This window comes from Pan paniscus, chromosome 2 (assembly GCF_029289425.2).
Source record: "Pan paniscus chromosome 2, NHGRI_mPanPan1-v2.0_pri, whole genome shotgun sequence".
Classification (NCBI taxonomy): domain Eukaryota; kingdom Metazoa; phylum Chordata; class Mammalia; order Primates; family Hominidae; genus Pan; species Pan paniscus.
In genome coordinates, this window is record NC_085926.1 from 44,727,246 (window position 1) to 44,743,738 (window position 16,493).

Sequence of the window (16,493 nt, forward strand, 5' to 3'; positions counted from 1 at the left end):
GCCTGCCACTATGCCTGGCTAATTTTTTGTATCTTTAGTAGAGACGGGGTTTCACCGTGTTAGCCAGGGTGGTCTTGATCTCCTGACCTCGTGATCCGCCCGCTTCGGCCTCCCAAAGTACTGGGATTACAGGTGTGAGCCACCGTGCCCGGCCAACTTTCTTTTTTTAAATTTCACCAGTTTCACTGGGGAGTGGGTCAGTGGAATTCCTCATAATGTCATGCCAGAAGTCAATCTCTGAACTCTTTTTTAACAGAATTATTCTGCCCGCTAGGTTGAGAAAAGATGAGAGTGGGGGAGAAAGAGAAGCAGAAAGACTATTGTAATAACACAATAAAGAGATATTGCTGGCTTGGTTCTACACTATGGCAGTGGATTTGGCAAGAAGTTGTTGGATTGTGGGTATATTTTGAAATTAGAGCCAAAGCTTTGCTGAGATTGGATACGAAGAGTGAGAAAGAACAGGGTCAGGGATGACTATATGGTTTTTGGCCTAAACAACTGGAAAGATGGAGTTAACGGAGATGTAGAAACACATTTGGGCTAGAGGTGGGGTGATCAGGAGCTCAATTTTGGACACATTAAATTTGATTCATTGCCCACTGCATATCCAGTTAGAGATATCAAATAGGTAATAAGTTGTAAGAGTGTGGAGCTCGGCTGGGCGTGGTGGCTCACGCCTGTAATCCCAGCACTTTGGGAGGCCGAGGCGGGTGGATCATGAGGTCAGGAGATTGAGACCATCCTGGCTAACAAAGTGAAACCCCGTCTCCACTAAAAATACAAAAAATTCTCAGGGCGTGGTGGCAGGCCCCTGTAGTCCCAGCTACTCCGGAGGCTGAGGCAGGAGAATGGCATGAGCCCGGGAGGTGGAGCTTGCAGTGAGCGGAGATTGCGCCACTGCACTCCAGCCTGGGCAACAGAGCGAGACTCCATCTCAAAAAAAAAAAAAAAAAAAAAAGGAGTGTGGAGCTCAGGACAGCAGTCCAGGAAGAAGGTTTAAATCTGTGAATCATCAATTTGTACCTAGTATTTAAAAACAGGCCAGGCATGGTGGCTCACTACTGTAATCCCAGCACTTTGGGAGGCCAACGCGGGCAGATCACAAGGTCAGGAGATCAAGACCATCCTGGCCAACATGGTGAAACACCGTCTCTACTAAAATACAAAAAATTAGCCAGGCATGGTGGTGCACGCCTGTAGTCCCAGCTACTTGGGAGGCTGAGGGCAGGGGAATTGCTTGCATCTGGGAGGTGGAGGTTGCAGTGAGCCAAGATCGTGGCACTGCACTCCAGCCTGGTGACAGAGCAAGACTCCGTCTCAAAAAAAAAGAAAAGAAAAGAAAAGAAAAAACCACTGATGCAAGATTTTTTGCTCCTTAGCTCAGCTAAAATCCAGGTTCGTGTTGCATGACCAGGAAAAATCAGGCACGCGGACACATCAAAAGATGAGGAGAGTGGAATTTATTAAAAGGAAGCTCTCAGTGAAAAAAAGTGTGTCCTGCCAACAAGCTCCCACCTCACAGATTGAATACCAGGTCACCATACACCAGCTGAAGAGGCCAGGCTTCTCCCCCTGCATAAGGTGCAAATTCCCAGTGGCTCCACTCCATTCTCCCAGGGCGCATGTGGGCCTTTAGTCTGAGCCACTCCACATTGATTTATTTTCCTTACTGCACATGTGTTAAGGGACAGAATTTTTCAGTGACCTGGCAGGCGTTTGGCTGTCTCCTGTCTCTATCATTCCCCACTCTAAAGAAGTACATCTGACTGCCCTTAGAATAAAGATAAGGACAAAGACCAATCTTAACTGCTTCCTGCTGACAGGGGGTGCTGTGTTGGGAAAATGGCAGTCAGATTTCCCTAAGAGGCCAATCTAAAGGTTCCTGGCAAAAGGGACCATTATCTGAGGCTCCAGTTGCACGACTGGAGTTTGATGACCTGAAGGCGAGAAGAGACAAACTGAGTTATTAGAAAACATGTATCAAAACAAAACAAAGATGGGGTAAGGACAGAAGTCATGCCAGAATTCATGCTCGAAAATCCCGAGGCCTTTTACTGGTTTGCACAGGGAGAGGGAGGCCAAAAGCCTGATTGTTAAAAGTTAAAAAAAAGTTTTACCCTTTTGCTGGCTTGTCAGTCTTCGAGGTTCCCTTCCCCCAAGCCCAGTCCTAAGCTAATCTCAAGTTTAAGGTTTGGGAAATTAACTTTTCGCAGTTTAGAGGATGGATCCAAGGGGAGTGTGCTGTAGTAAGGAGACACAATTACCTATCTGTGAAGAGAGGACACAAGGGGAAAAGGAAAAAAGAAGGTGTTTTTTTCAAAGGAGTCCCAGGGGTTCAGGATGTATTCAAAAAGGCCACAGACTGAAGATGAATGGCAATCCATCAAGAAAGAGGGGAGCAGGTGTCCCTGGTTCCTTTCTCTTCCTAGTGAATACCCAGGGTAGGTGAGGGAGGGAGAAAGTGACGTGCCCCTTTTCATTTCTTCTGTCCTTATATCCCCAAGACCTGGTGATCATCAAAGGGTGCCACCCATGGATGTCAAAGCGGCTTTCCCCCATGTTAACAGGGCTTACCCACGTATGCCCTATCTCCCCTGCTGTCAGTAGCCTTCAAGTTCTCTAGACCTCATTTATGTTGTGGATACTAGCATGATGTTTATCCATGAAACAGGAGGCTTGGCTTAATCGGCAGGAATTAGTCATGCTCACCTGTGCTGTGCTTTTTAACTTCTGTTACTGTCTGCTTCTGGATCCCTCAGATCCAGTTTTTTTTTTTCTTAGGGCTTTGACCTGAAGTTGGGAATTGAGTTTGGGACCAAAAATGTGTCTCAGGGGTTGTATGGACTCCTTATCATAAGCCGAATGCTAAGGTGAAGCTGTGAAAGGGGTCCTCCTCCAAGGGAAAGAAAAGGATGCCCTGTGACACACCCAGATAACTGGTGGCTACAGTTATGTTTGCTAAGATTTGGGTGCATGGAGCTTGGCTTTGGTTAGCTCCCTTGGTCTTACTTTCCCAAAAAGGAAACCTCTGGATGACAGGCACTGTATTTATTCCCACCACCTAGCAGGATTTGCAGGATAATTGCTTAGAACTAGAATATTGATTCAGATTTTTACATTACCCATCCCCCTTTGTTCCTTCTGGGCTGTAGTTGGAGATCTCTGGTTGGATCACAGGCATAAGCAGGGTTAGTTTTTAAACGAACTAGGCAAAAAACTTGAAAACAACTAGTGGGTCTAGAATTTAATGATGATAAGTTTTTAAATATAATTTATCTCTCTCCAGTCCTCAGTTTTCTTAAAAACAAACCATGATAGGACTGAGTTGTTTGCAAAATAGACTTTAGTCTTATACTTGGCTTGATTCTTTGCATGAAGTGCAGCAAGAATACTTATTTTTACAGAGGACTTTTAGATTGGCTTTGATGGAACTCTATTCCACAAGGAATCTCAGATAGGACTTTCTAAAGCCGAGCCCAGCTGTGGGTTTTTACCCTCAAATACCTGTGAGTTGGGTAAACTCCTCTCTTCTTGAGGTCCCAAGAGCATAGGGTTCCTGGGCCTGTTAAAAAGTGACACTTTTTACTCACTGCAGATTAGGAACCCTGTACAGGGACTGTGTAGGCAAGGTATGAGGCCAGTTTTCCCAGGGAGCTTTTATCAGTTCTGCAAGTCAAGCTTGACTCCTTAAAAGGAAGCATACCCTTCCAGTCAAAGGCCTTGGTAAAACAACTAGTGTCTTCAGTTGTGTCCTGTTGCAAAGAAAATGGAATCTTATTGCACTGATGCAAACAAATATATTGTCATAAGTTAAGTATACTCACAACTAGTTTCCAAATTCTGGAGAAGCCAGGCAGAGAGAGAGAGACAAACATGCTCCAAATTTTGTTCACAGGAGTATACCTTACTCAATTATTAAAGGCTGTAAATAGTTCAAAATAAGTTTCCTTCACTCTGAAAAACAAAGCAAGGATTGGCAATGGTCCAAGCGAAAGTCAAAAAGATTACTTCAGTTTTGTATTCATTAAGTCCATCCAGTTAACTCTTGTTTTGCTTGATATTCATGAACATTTCAGCTCTTCATGAGTCCTGTTTGTTTTTTCTTTATTCTAATGTCTCAATCTCCAAAGTTATCAGAAACCTGCATTTGAGAGCACCTATGAAAGTTCTATGGCTGATTATAAACCATCTTTTGAAGAGGATGAAAACAAGACAACAATTGTCTGTGAATAACAAAATGTCCAGGGTAGTTAGAGTCAGAAACAGAATTGACAAATAAATTTGGTTATCTCTGTGGTTTATAATAACTTAACATAACAACCTTAATTGTGATTGATAGCATATACTCATGATGGGGCCCTAAGATAATTTCTGATGGCCTGGGACTCCTTGGAAAAAACAGAAAAGGCACCACAGATTCCATTTTGATGGCCAGACACTAGAATTTTAGGAATCCTTTACAATTTTGGAACATATATTAATATTATTCCCTAAAATATAACCTGAAGAAGATTAAACATTATTTTGGCAATCCCGTGTACCTAAACATGTCAGGTAATCCTGTTTACCTCTCTTCTGGATGTGTCAGGGGCCCTCTGTAGCATCCAAAAGCCAGGTGTCAGGAAAGACAATTTTGAAACTGAAGTTTGATTTTGGGAAGCCTGTTGAATATGTTAGAGGTTTAAAACATTTGATTTTATGAAATAGAATTCCAGATTACCGTAAGTTATTTATTTTGTCAAAATGATGACTCAGAAATTTTAAAAAGCAAAAACCTTTTATAACCCTTTACAGATTTAGCTAAAGAGCAGATTGGTGCCTTAAGAGAACCTTGTTGTGCTTTTATTTCAATACTCAATTTATGGAAAAGCCATATAATACCCTTTTGAATTTAATCAGTATGTTCACACAAGGAATTTTTTTTTGCAAGATCAATTTTTACAATCCTTCCACTACTTGTTTACACATTTAGCTTTATCTTATCTAATTCAAAACAGTCCTTTAACCCTAGGCAAAAATGTACATTTTGATGACATCTGCATTTTACCAATAATTTTTAAGGCTGTTTTTATTTCTCAAAGATTAAAGTCATGTGAACTAAAAGGTACCACAGCTCTTCTTTCCTTTAAAAAATATTTGATCTAAGTGCTTATTTTCCTTTAGGCCAATTAATTAGAACTCTTGTTTATAGAGATCACACACACAACACATATATAACTACACAGCCAGAAGAAGATCCAGTAGCTGTAAGATTTTCTGTTCACCAATTTCGTAACTGGACAATTAGCCTCTGAGTGGGGCCCTTTAAGAGCAGGGCTAGGAAAGCATGTAGTTTCTAGGGCCTAGTAAACAGGTATAGCTAGAAGACAAAAACAGATTTTGAGAGGGATCCATCCACCTCTAATTCCTGGGGCTCCATTAGGAAAACAAAGGTCTCTCCCAAAATGGAATCCGTGGAGACTTTTCTATTTTTCCCAAGGAGTCTCAGGCCATCAGAAATTATCTTAGGGCCCCTCATGCATGCATTAAGAGGGGCAAGACAAAATGGAGAAAAAGAATTCAGTTGACTGAGAAAAAAACCTTTTCCCAGCAAAATAAGATCTAAGAAGAGAAAAACATAAAGGTCTTTTAAATATACTTATAACTTGGATATCCACTTTCAATTAAGCTGAGCGCTTTTTAAGAAAATCCTTTTGAGTCCCTTATTACCCGACATTAGCCATGCAAAGTGGCCAGTATTTCTGACTTCCAAACTTTACCAAAGGTAACTTCCCAGGTGCTCAGAGAAAGGAAAATTCAAGGTGGTTCATGGAGGGAAAGAGAATCAACAAATAGCTAAGGTCACACAGATATCAAACCAGAAAGGACTCATTCCTTAAGCCAGGATTGAATCCAGGCCACCATTGTAAAATGGCAGAGGCTAAAACAAAGCACTGGGCACGTGGTTACAGGCCATCCTTCCAAGGACATAAAACAAGATGGAGGCCTGCAGCAAAGTTTGCCATTGACCGGTTTGCCGGGCTGGTTTGAACAGTGGACCTATGGAGTCCTAGGCCAGCATCCCATCCTAAGGTACCCCTCTTTCTGACAGAGCCATACAGAAAGACATGGAAAGCACACCAGCTTGGTTACAGCTTAAGACCAACCTCACAAATCCTTTTTCATAATTGAAACCTTATAGAGAATATAAACAGTGATAGTTGGGGTCTTGGCCTAGTAAAACATCTTAAAAAAAAAACAACAACAAAGCCTCTCACATAAAAGTTAATCTCTGGTGGAAAAAAGAAAAAAAAACTTAAATGCAGGGCTTGAAAGATGCCTGAAAGAAGAACCTCTTATTCTTATGCAAATGAGTTTTTGCAGCAGGGAGAGAAATCTTTAATTGCTGTTTCTTCCCTGGGGCTTGAACCTAGCTGGGCCCCTTGGCTAGGGGAGGGGAGGACTCTGTGGGCATGTGGCGGGAAACCCTAGCCAGCCAGCCAAGTGGGGCCCTTGGGCCATGCACCCCAGCCCCACCCAGAAGGGGAGGGATGCAAGGAACTGCCACTCGCCCCACTTGCCTGTCCATCCTACGCATGAGCCTGCAGCCACTGGGTTGCGGGTAGAACACCCCCAATATTGTAGAAGAAAAGATAGGTGCCATTACAGTCTCAAAAAAAAAGAAGGAAAATGCCACAGAAAGGCTGGGTTGGAATGAGGCCAACATTCCCTACCCCTGAGAGCGATGAGGGGTAGAAGGGGGCAGAGTTTCCTCTATTCTCAGAAGAAGTCCGAGGACAAGAAGCCTCAGAAACAAGAGGGAAAAATATTTTTTGGTTCACATTTTACTCACCTTTACTCATGTTCTTATACGGGCCACCAAAATGATGCAGGATTTTTTGGTCCTTAGCTCAGCTAAAATCCAGGTTCTTGTCGCATGACCAGGAAAGATTAGGCACATGGATACATTGAAAGGTGAGAAGAGCAGAATTTATTAAAAGAACGCTCTCAATGAAAAAAGGAGGTCCTGCGAACAGGCTCCCACCTCACAGATTGAATACCAGGCCACAACACACCAGCTGAAGAGGCCAGGCTTCTCTCCCTGCATAAGGCACAAATTCCTAGTGGTTCCACCCCATTCTCCCAGTGTGCATGTGGGCCCTTAGTCTGAGCCACTCCATATTGATTTATTTCCCTTACTGTGCATGTGTTGAGGAATGGAATTTTTCACCGTGGGCATGTTTAGGCAAGCCCCCTGTGCACAATGACCTGGGCAGCATTTGACTGTCTTCTGTCTCTATCACCATGAGACTAGGTGTTACAACCAGTAATGGGTTGGGATAGAATGAGAATAGGATCAAGGCCTGGGCTGTGGAGCACAGCATTGTTAAAGTCAGGGATCTGAGGAGGCTGAATGTAGCAGGCAACCCAGGAGCATGTTAGAGAAGAATAGGATTTCCATATAACAATTTAAATGACCTTTAATAACTTTTTTTTTTTCTAGCTGAGTTACGCAGCGTGACAAATGGTCAGTCTAACCAACCAAGGTAAGAAGAAAAATATTCTCGATGAGCTCCCAAAGGACTAGGGATGGAATATTTTTAAAATAACCATTTAGCATAGTAAAGAGTACTTATTTCAAAATTTAACTTAGTCCTCAACCAGCTGGAAATGTGGGAAAACTGCATATTACCTCTGCCCTCTCACTTTCCAGGCAAAATGATAGAATCAATAGCATAATTCTCCTTGGGAATGACTTATTTATTATTGCTAGTAAGAGGGAAATGAGAGACAAGCACTACTTGGAACTCCATGCAATGAACACACACTCCCTTTGAGTTCAAGTAAAGGGATGTGAAGGTGCCTATTGTGAAGTAAATCAGTAAAAGGTATAGGTCATGTGAGACTCTTTAAAAAGAGATAAATTTGGCTGGGTGCAGGGCTCACGCCAGTAATCCCAGCACTTTGGGAGGCCAAGGTGGGCAGAAAACCTGAGGTCAGGAGTTCAAGACCAGCCTGGCCAGTATGGTGAAACCCTGTCTCTACTAAAAGTACAAAAATTAGCTGGGTGTGATGGCAGATCCCTGTAATCCCAGCTACTTGGGAGGCTGAGGCAGGTGAATCACTTGAACCCAGGAGGTGGAGGTTGCAGTCAGCCAAGACTGTACCATTGCACTCCAGCCTGGGCAACAAGAATGAAACTCCATCTCAAAAAAAAAAGAGGTAAATTTGTATGGGATATGTCTTGGGCTTTGTTGGAGAAACTCATTATAGAAACATTACAGGCAATATGAGACTTGGATCCTTTTTCAGTTTTCTTCTTCAATAAACTGAACTGTTACTTTCTTTTTTTTGTCTTTAGTAATGAAGGTGATGCCATCAAAGTTTTTGTGCGAATTCGTCCTCCTGCAGAAAGATCTGGGTCAGCTGATGGAGAGCAGAACTTATGCTTATCTGTGCTGTCCTCCACGAGTCTCCGGCTGCACTCCAACCCTGAGCCCAAGACCTTCACGTTTGATCATGTTGCAGATGTGGATACCACTCAGGTAATGATAATTAGAAACTTAACTTTTTTTTTTTTTTGAAAAGGAGTCTCACTCTGTCACCAGGCTGGAGTGCAGTGGCATGATCTCGGCTCACTGTACCCTCTGCCTCCCGGGTTCAAGTGATTCTCCTGCCTCAGCCTCCCGAGTAGCTAGGACTACAGGTGCGCGCCACCATGCCTAGCTAATTTTTGTATTTTTAGTAGAGATGGGGTTTCACCATGTTGGCCAGGATGGTCTTGATCTCTCGACCTCATGATCTGCCCGCCTCAGCCTCCCAAAGTGCTGGGATTACAGGTGTGAGCCACCTCGCTGGAAACTTTACTTTTTACCTGGAACATATAAGCCTTCATTAGCTCTAAGAATTTCATTTCTTGGCCAGGCGTGGTGGCTCATGCCTGTGATCCCAGCACTTTGGGAAGCTGAGGCGGGCGAATCATGAGGTCAGGAGATCGAGATCATCCTGGCTAACACAGTGAAACCCCGTCTGTACTAAAAATACAAAAAATTAGCTGGTTGTGGTGGTGGGCACCTGTAGTCCTAGCTACTCGGGAGGCTGAGGCAAGAGAATGGCATGAACCTAGGAGGTGGAGCTTGCAGTGAGCGGAGATTGCACCACTGCACTCCAGACTGGGCAACAGAGCAAGACTCTGTCTCAAAAAAAAAAAAAAAAAAAGAATTTCTTTTCTAGGCTGGTCTCTTTTTAATTTCATCCGTCTCAAATAAGGAGACTGAAACGTTCCATAAATATTTTAAATTTAATTTTATTAAATAGTATTCTCCTTTTTTCATCGAACTTTGTAGCAGAATGACAAAAGCCTTTTTTTTTTTTTCCCCCCCCCACTAAGTGATAGGAAATTATGGGCGTAGTGGCACATGCCTGTTATCCCAGCTACTTGGAGGGCTAAGGCAGGAGGATCACTTGAGCCCAGGAGTTTGAGGCTGCAATGAGCTATGATGGTGCCACTGCACTCCAGCCTCGGCAACAGAGCAAGACTCTATCTCTTAAAAAAAAAAAAAAAAAGATCTGTGGTGTTCATTGTAGTAGCCATTAGTTATATGTGGCTATTTAGATTTAAATTAATTAAATAAAACTTGAAAGTCAGTTCCTCATATACACTAGTCATATTAAAAGTGTGGCTCGTGCGTCTGAGGCACTGGAGGTTAGTGAAGATGCACTTTTTGGAGCCAGTGGATGATTGAGAAGTACTGTTGAACTGCCTAATCTAAGGATTTAGGATTACCGTGATGTCAACAACTGCTTTTCTAATTAAGGTCAACTTAATTAAGACCTAGTTAGTGCTATCCAATGGAACTTTCTGCAGTGATGGAAATGTTCTGTATCTGTGCTGTCTGTTACAATAGCCTCTAGCCAAATGTGACTATATGAGTTTAAATTAATTAAAATTAAATCAAATTTAAAATTCAGTGCCTCAGATGCACTAGTCACATGTGGCTCCTGAGCACTTTTAATATGGTTAGTGTGTATGAAGAACTGGCTTTTAAGTTTCGTTCAATTAATTTAAATCTAAATAGCTACATATAACTGATGGCTACTATACTGAACATCACAGATTTTTTTTTTTTTTGTAAGAGATGGTGTCTTGCTTTGTTGCCAAGGCTGGAGTGCACAAATAATCCTCCTGCTTAGCCTCCCAAGTAGCTGTGATTACAGGCATGTGCCACTATGCTTGGCTAATTTTTTTTCATTCCAGGATAAATCTCAGTTGTGCCAAGCTAAATTTTAAATTTTTTGTAGAGATGGAGTCTTACTATGTTCCCTAGGCTGGTCTCGAACTCCTGGCCTCAAGCAGTCCTCCCATCTTGGCCTCCCTAAGTGCTAGGATTACAGGTGTGAGCCACTTCATGCAGCCCATCACAGATCTTAAGTATTCCCTTATACATATGGATGTTTTTGGGCCGACATTTAGATCTTTGGATCTTTTTTTTATGTGGAGCATCGCTGGCCAATAGATAAGTAAAACGAGGACTGGGTGCTGTGGCTCACGCCTGTAATCCCAGCACTTTGGGAGGTGGAGGTGGGCGGATCACGAGGTCAGGAGTTTGAGACTAGCCTGACTAACATGGTGGAACCCCGTTTCTACTAAAAATAAAAAATTAGCCAGGCATGGTGGTGTGCACCTGTAGTCCCAGCTACACAGGAGGCTGAGGCAGGAGAATTGCTTGAACCTGGGAGGCGGAAGTTTCAGTGAGCCGAGATTGCGCCATTGCACTAAAGGCGACAGAGTGAGACTCCATCTCAAAAATAAATAAAAATAAACAGTGTAGGGTTGGGAGTTCTTGCATTTGTAGTAAGACTGCATCTCCTTGTAGGTAAAAATGAAAATAAAATGGAGGTATTGACTGTTCAGTGCAAACTTATGAGAAAAATCACTGAAGAAGATGTACAGCCATTTATCTATGCTAGTACCAGTACAATATCTACATGCAATATGCTCTACAAAATTCTGTATAAAGTTTAGTTGTGTGCTTTAAATCTATAGGTGTATAGGAGATTAATAGATGTAATTATGTGTAAAGTTTAATCATCTTAGATAGTTTAGCCTTTTTTCTGTAGTGGATGTTATCCATGTTATTACTAAGCAATTTTTGCTGTTACATTGTAGAATGCAATTTAGGAAAAATGTTTTCATTTTTATGATATGTTAACATGTTTGGTTACATTTGTAGGAATCTGTATTCGCAACTGTGGCTAAAAGCATTGTGGAGTCTTGCATGAGCGGTTATAATGGTACCATCTTTGCATAGTAAGTTGTTGACTGTGTCCTTATACATAGTACATGCTTGTATTATTTTCCTGTTGCTGTTGTAACAAATTACCACAAACGTAGTGGCTTAAAACAACACAAATGTATTATGTTACAGTTCTGTAAGTGAAAAGTTCAACATGGGTCTCTCACAGGTAAAATCAAGGCATCAGCAGGGATGCAATTCTTTTGGCAGCCTTGTTCCTTTCTGGAAAATTTGTTTCTTTGCCTTTTTCAGCTGCTAGAGGCCACCCACATTACTTAGCTTACAGCCCTGTTTATCTTCAAAACCAACAACATGTAACTCTTTGACTCTTCTTCCTTAGTCACACCTCCCTCTGACAGCAGCTAAAAAAGGTTTTCTGATTTTAGGGACTAATGATTAGATTGGCCCCTCCTGGCTATCAAGGTAGCAGGGATTACACTCCAAGGTAGAGGGGTAGTGTAGGGCAGAGTATCTGTCTATCTATATATATATAACTTTTTTTTGTAAGAAAGTTTGTCCAGCCAGGCGTGGTGGCTCGCGCCTGTAATCCTAGCACTTTGGGAGGCTGAGGTGGACGGGTCACTGGAGTTCAGGAGTTCAAGACCAGTCAGGCCAACATGGTGAGACCCCCGTCTCTACTAAAAATACAAAAAAAATAGCTGGATGCGATAGTGGTCGCCTGTAGTCCCAGCTACTTGGGAGGCTGAGGCAGGAATCACTTGAACCCAGGAGGCGGAGGTTGCAGTGAGCCGAGATTGCACCATTGCACTCCAGCCTGGGTGACAGGGCGAGACTCCGCCTCAAAAACAAAACAAAACAAAACAAAACAAAAAAGAAAGATTTGTCTGTTTTCCACATTTATTCAATTCTTTATATGTTATGGATATGCATTTATTTTATTCTTTAGGTTATAATCCAGTACTAAAAATTATTTACCTTGTTGTTCTTGTTGTTCCAGCTTTGCCCAATGGGCCCTCCTTGAGGTTGGTTTTTGTGTCCGTTTGCTATAGCTCATCCTTTTGTTTTTTGAGCCCCTTCTTACTTTATGATGCTACAAGATGCTCTGGGCTCATCTTGTGTTTTCCCTGACCTACGCCTAGAATCAGCCATTTCACCAATGAACCCTAATTCCTTTTATTGGAGCATGATATTTAGAAACCAAGATCTGGGCGCTAGGTGTGTTTGGTTTGTTGCTATTGGAATGCCATTGCTTCTAGGCCTTCTCAGCAGACAGAGCTAGGTAATACATGGCAGGGTGGGTATACTGTCTGGTTTACTGAGGACAATACCAATTGTCAAGTAATTATTAGTAGTGTCCTCTTCACTCTCAAGTGCCTGTTTGGACAATAATCTATAGGATTACCCTATTTGTGGCTGGGCACGGTGGCTCACACCTGTAATCCCAGCACTTTGGGAGGCCGAGGCGGGTGGATCACGAGGTCAGGAGTTCAAGACCAGCCTGGCCAAGATGGTGAAACCCCATCTCTACTAAAAATACAAAAAATTAGCCGGGCGTGGTGGCAGGTGCCTGTAGTCCCAGCTACTCAGGAGGCTGAGGAAGGAGAATCATTTGAACCCGGAGGGTGGAGGTTGCAGTGAGCCGAGATCGTGCCACTGCACTCCAGCCTGGGTGACAGAGTGAAAAAAAAAAAAAAAAAGGATTACCCTATTTGTAGAGGACTCAATAATATCCATTTCTCATTCTGAGTTACTAAAGAACTTTTTTCCCTCTTTTCTTCCAGAAGAAGGGGGTAAAAAACTATAGCATACTGTTTTCTAGTTTTGGGGGGCATTTAATGAAAAAGTAAATCCAAAATTTTCTGTTTTTGCTGTGAATCTAAGCTAAAGTCTTTTGATATCTTGATTGACATCTTTAAAATACAACTTTTTTTTTTTTTTTTTAAAGATGGAGTCTTGTTATGTTGCCCAGTCCTGGAGTGCAGTGGCTATCCACAGCTGTGATTCTAGTGCACCACAGCCTGGAACTCCTGGGCTCAAGCCATCTTTCTACTTCAGCCTCCTCAGTAGCTGGAACTGCCTGGCTTCAACGTTTTTACTTTTAGTTTTTTGTTACTCTTGTTTCTGTTAAGTGGGATAACAGGAGAGATGACATTGCACAAAAACCTATAGCATAAGAATTTTTTTATTGCTTTATATTTAAATGAAGAGATTTTAGTATCTTTTAAAGACAAAGAATTTAGGAAAGGAAATGCTGTATTACTTGGCATAGCAAAAATTGGAAACAAAAGTTCATTTGATTCCGGTTAAATAAATTATGGTGCTGCAAGATGCTATATGATCCCAAAACCATGGAATACTGTGTAGCTATTAAAAATAATGAGGCAGACCTCTGTTGCTGACCTAGGAAGATATCTGAGGTAAAATTAAGGGAAAAATAGGTTGCAAAGCAGTATGAAGAACATCATCCCAATTTTGGTAAATAAAAATTAAATGAAAACTCTGATGGCTATGTTTGTGTAATATAGAAGCATTTGCCAATTAACAGCAGTTAGCTCTTTGTAGGGAGATTGGAGAGAAAGGAGGCAGATCATTCACTTTTTATCTAATAGAATTTAAAAATGGAAAGAAAATAAGCTAACTTTTTGTGGAGAAAACTTATACACTAGTATTATAATAGGAGGAGTAGTCTTTTAATTTTATGTGTAAAAATAATATGTAAAACATTTTTTACAGTGGACAGACTGGCTCAGGGAAGACATTTACTATGATGGGTAAGTAAAGATTAACTTTTGTTGGCTTAATCTACTCTTTCTGTGATAACAGTAACCTACAACATTTTGGGGAAAGGCATAATTTCTATATATGATGTTGATCTCTTGAAATTAGGGAGATTCCCTAGGCTTCTGCCAAGTTGTGAGTTCTTTGCTAGCAAAGTCCATGTGTTAATCATGTTTGCAGCTATGTTTCCAGCTCAATGCCTGGCACAGAGTGGTGCTGAATAAACAGTTTTTCAGTAGGATTTAATGAATTCGTATATGTTTATACACCTGTATAACCACTAACCAGATCAAGATTCCTGGTCAGTAACTACCAAACCCTGTCCCCTGGAATGCCAATTACTCTGATTTCTGTCATCATTAATATTGCTTGTTTTTGATCCTCTACAAATAATATTTTATTGTGTATCTTTTGTTTCTGATGTCTTTTAGTGTTAAGTTTCTGCGATTCACTCATGTTGTTGCATGTAGTAGTAGTTTATTTCCATTACTGTATAATATATTATCGTATGAATATACTACACATTTTCCAGTCTACTGTTGATAGACATTTGGATTATTTCAACTTTTCAACCATATGAATAATGTTGCTGTGAACATCTTTCTTGTGTCTTTTCAAATAATTTATGTTGGATATGTATCCAGGAGAATTGCTGGATCATAGGATATATGTATATTTAGCTTTAGTAGATTCTGCCGAACAGTTTCCCAAAGTGATTATCTCAGTAGTATATGGAAGTTCCAGTTGCTCTGCTTCCTTATATGTGCTTGAAATTGTCAATTTAAAAAATTTTAGCCATTCTTGAGTATGTATAGTATTATCTTATTGTGTATTTATTTCTATTGACAACTGAATCGTAGGTTTAATTCGATATATCAATACCCTGTCTGTTGAAATGCCCATTCAAGCTTTTTTCTCCCATTTAAAAAATTAGCTTGACTTTTTCTTACTCATTTGTGGATATTCCTTATAAAACAGAGAAGTTAGCCTTTTGTCCATGATATGGACTCCAGATTTTTCTCTAGATTTTTCATTTGTCTTTTGACTTACTTAAGGTTTTTTTTTCTATGCTAAAGTTTTATTTTACATGGCTGAATTTGTTTCTTTTCTTTTTCTTCTTTTTATTTTTTTTTGAGACGGAGCCTCCCCCTGTCGCCTAGGCTAGAGTGCAGTGGTACCATCTTGGCTCACTGCAACCTTTGCCTCCTGGGTTCAAGGCTATTCTCCAGCCTCAGCTTCCCAAGTAGCTGGGATTGCAGGCATGCGCCACCACACCTGGCTAATTTTTGTATATTTAGTAGAGATGGGGTGGGGGGGGCGCGTCTCACCATGTTGGCCAGGCTGGTCTCGAACTCTCGACCTCAAGTGATCCACCTGCCTCGGCCTCCCAAAGTGCTGGGATTACAGGCAGAAGCCACTGCACCTGGCTTCTTTTTCTTTAATGGCTTCTGAATTGTGAGTTGTAGTAAGAAAGGTCTTCCTCGCTCTCTGAGGTTATAACAACAACAACAACAAATAATTGAATACTTGTACTTACAGTATGCCCAGCACTCTTCAAGACACTGTTGGTTTACTTGAATACAAGGCAGTGTCTTGGCTCTTGTGGACCTTCTGATTCTCAGGCAGAGGGAATACACAATTAAAAGCAAATACACCTCTAGAAATTATGCCAAAGGTAATAAGTGCTATGAATTAAAATAAAGCAATGTAAAGGGATGGAAAAAAGTAGAGGGTGCTATTTTAGGTGGTGGGTCAGGAAAGACCTCTCAGGAGGTGACCTTTGGAGTTATTAAGTGAAATGAGAGTGAACCATGAGACTGTCCAAGAGAATAATCATACAGGCAGAGGAACAGCAGTTGCACAGGCCCTGAGGTGGGTGCACACCCAAGGATGTTTGAAGACCAGCAGAAGACCCACTGAGAGTGGAGTTTTCCAGGATAAGGGGCTGGTAGCATGGGAAGTCGGAGCTATACCCTAGGCCAGGTCATATAGGCCTGGTGAGGATTTTGGATTTTGTTTTGAATATGATGTGACATTATTGGAAGTGTTCTTTTTTAAAATAAACAAACAAATAGGAAGTACATGATCTGATATTAAAAGGATTACTCAGGCAGCTAAATGGAATAAAGACTATTAGGGGATAGAGCAGGATTAGGAGATACTGCAGTGGGTTAGGCAAGAGATGATGAAGGTAATTAAAGATTTGTTTAATCTTTGTCTTAGTCTATTTGTGTTGCTGTAAAGGAATACCTGAGGCTGGGTAATTTATAAAGAAAAGAGGTTTACTTGGCTCACAGTTCTGCAGGTCATAGAGGAAGCATGGCACCAGCATCTGCTCGGCTTCTGGTGAGGGCCTCATGCTGCTTCAACTCATGGCAGAAGACAAAGGGGAATGGGCATGCAGGGATTACATGGTGAGAGAGGAAAGTGAGAGAGAGAGAGAGACAGAGAGAGAGATGAGGAGGTGCCAGGCTC

At 41.5% G+C, this 16,493-nt stretch overlaps 1 protein-coding gene across 1 annotated transcript in view; it reads left to right on the top strand.

Moving 5' to 3' along the window:
- Positions 1-16,493, top strand: part of KIF15 (kinesin family member 15) — a 97,810-nt gene that overhangs the window by 13,367 nt on the left and 67,950 nt on the right. Inside the window, exons 2-5 of the mRNA XM_003809315.6 lie at positions 7,487-7,529; positions 8,345-8,528; positions 11,217-11,293; positions 13,974-14,011. Of these exons, the coding sequence (XP_003809363.1) occupies positions 7,487-7,529; positions 8,345-8,528; positions 11,217-11,293; positions 13,974-14,011 (342 nt within the window). The remainder of the gene's footprint in view (positions 1-7,486; positions 7,530-8,344; positions 8,529-11,216; positions 11,294-13,973; positions 14,012-16,493) is intronic.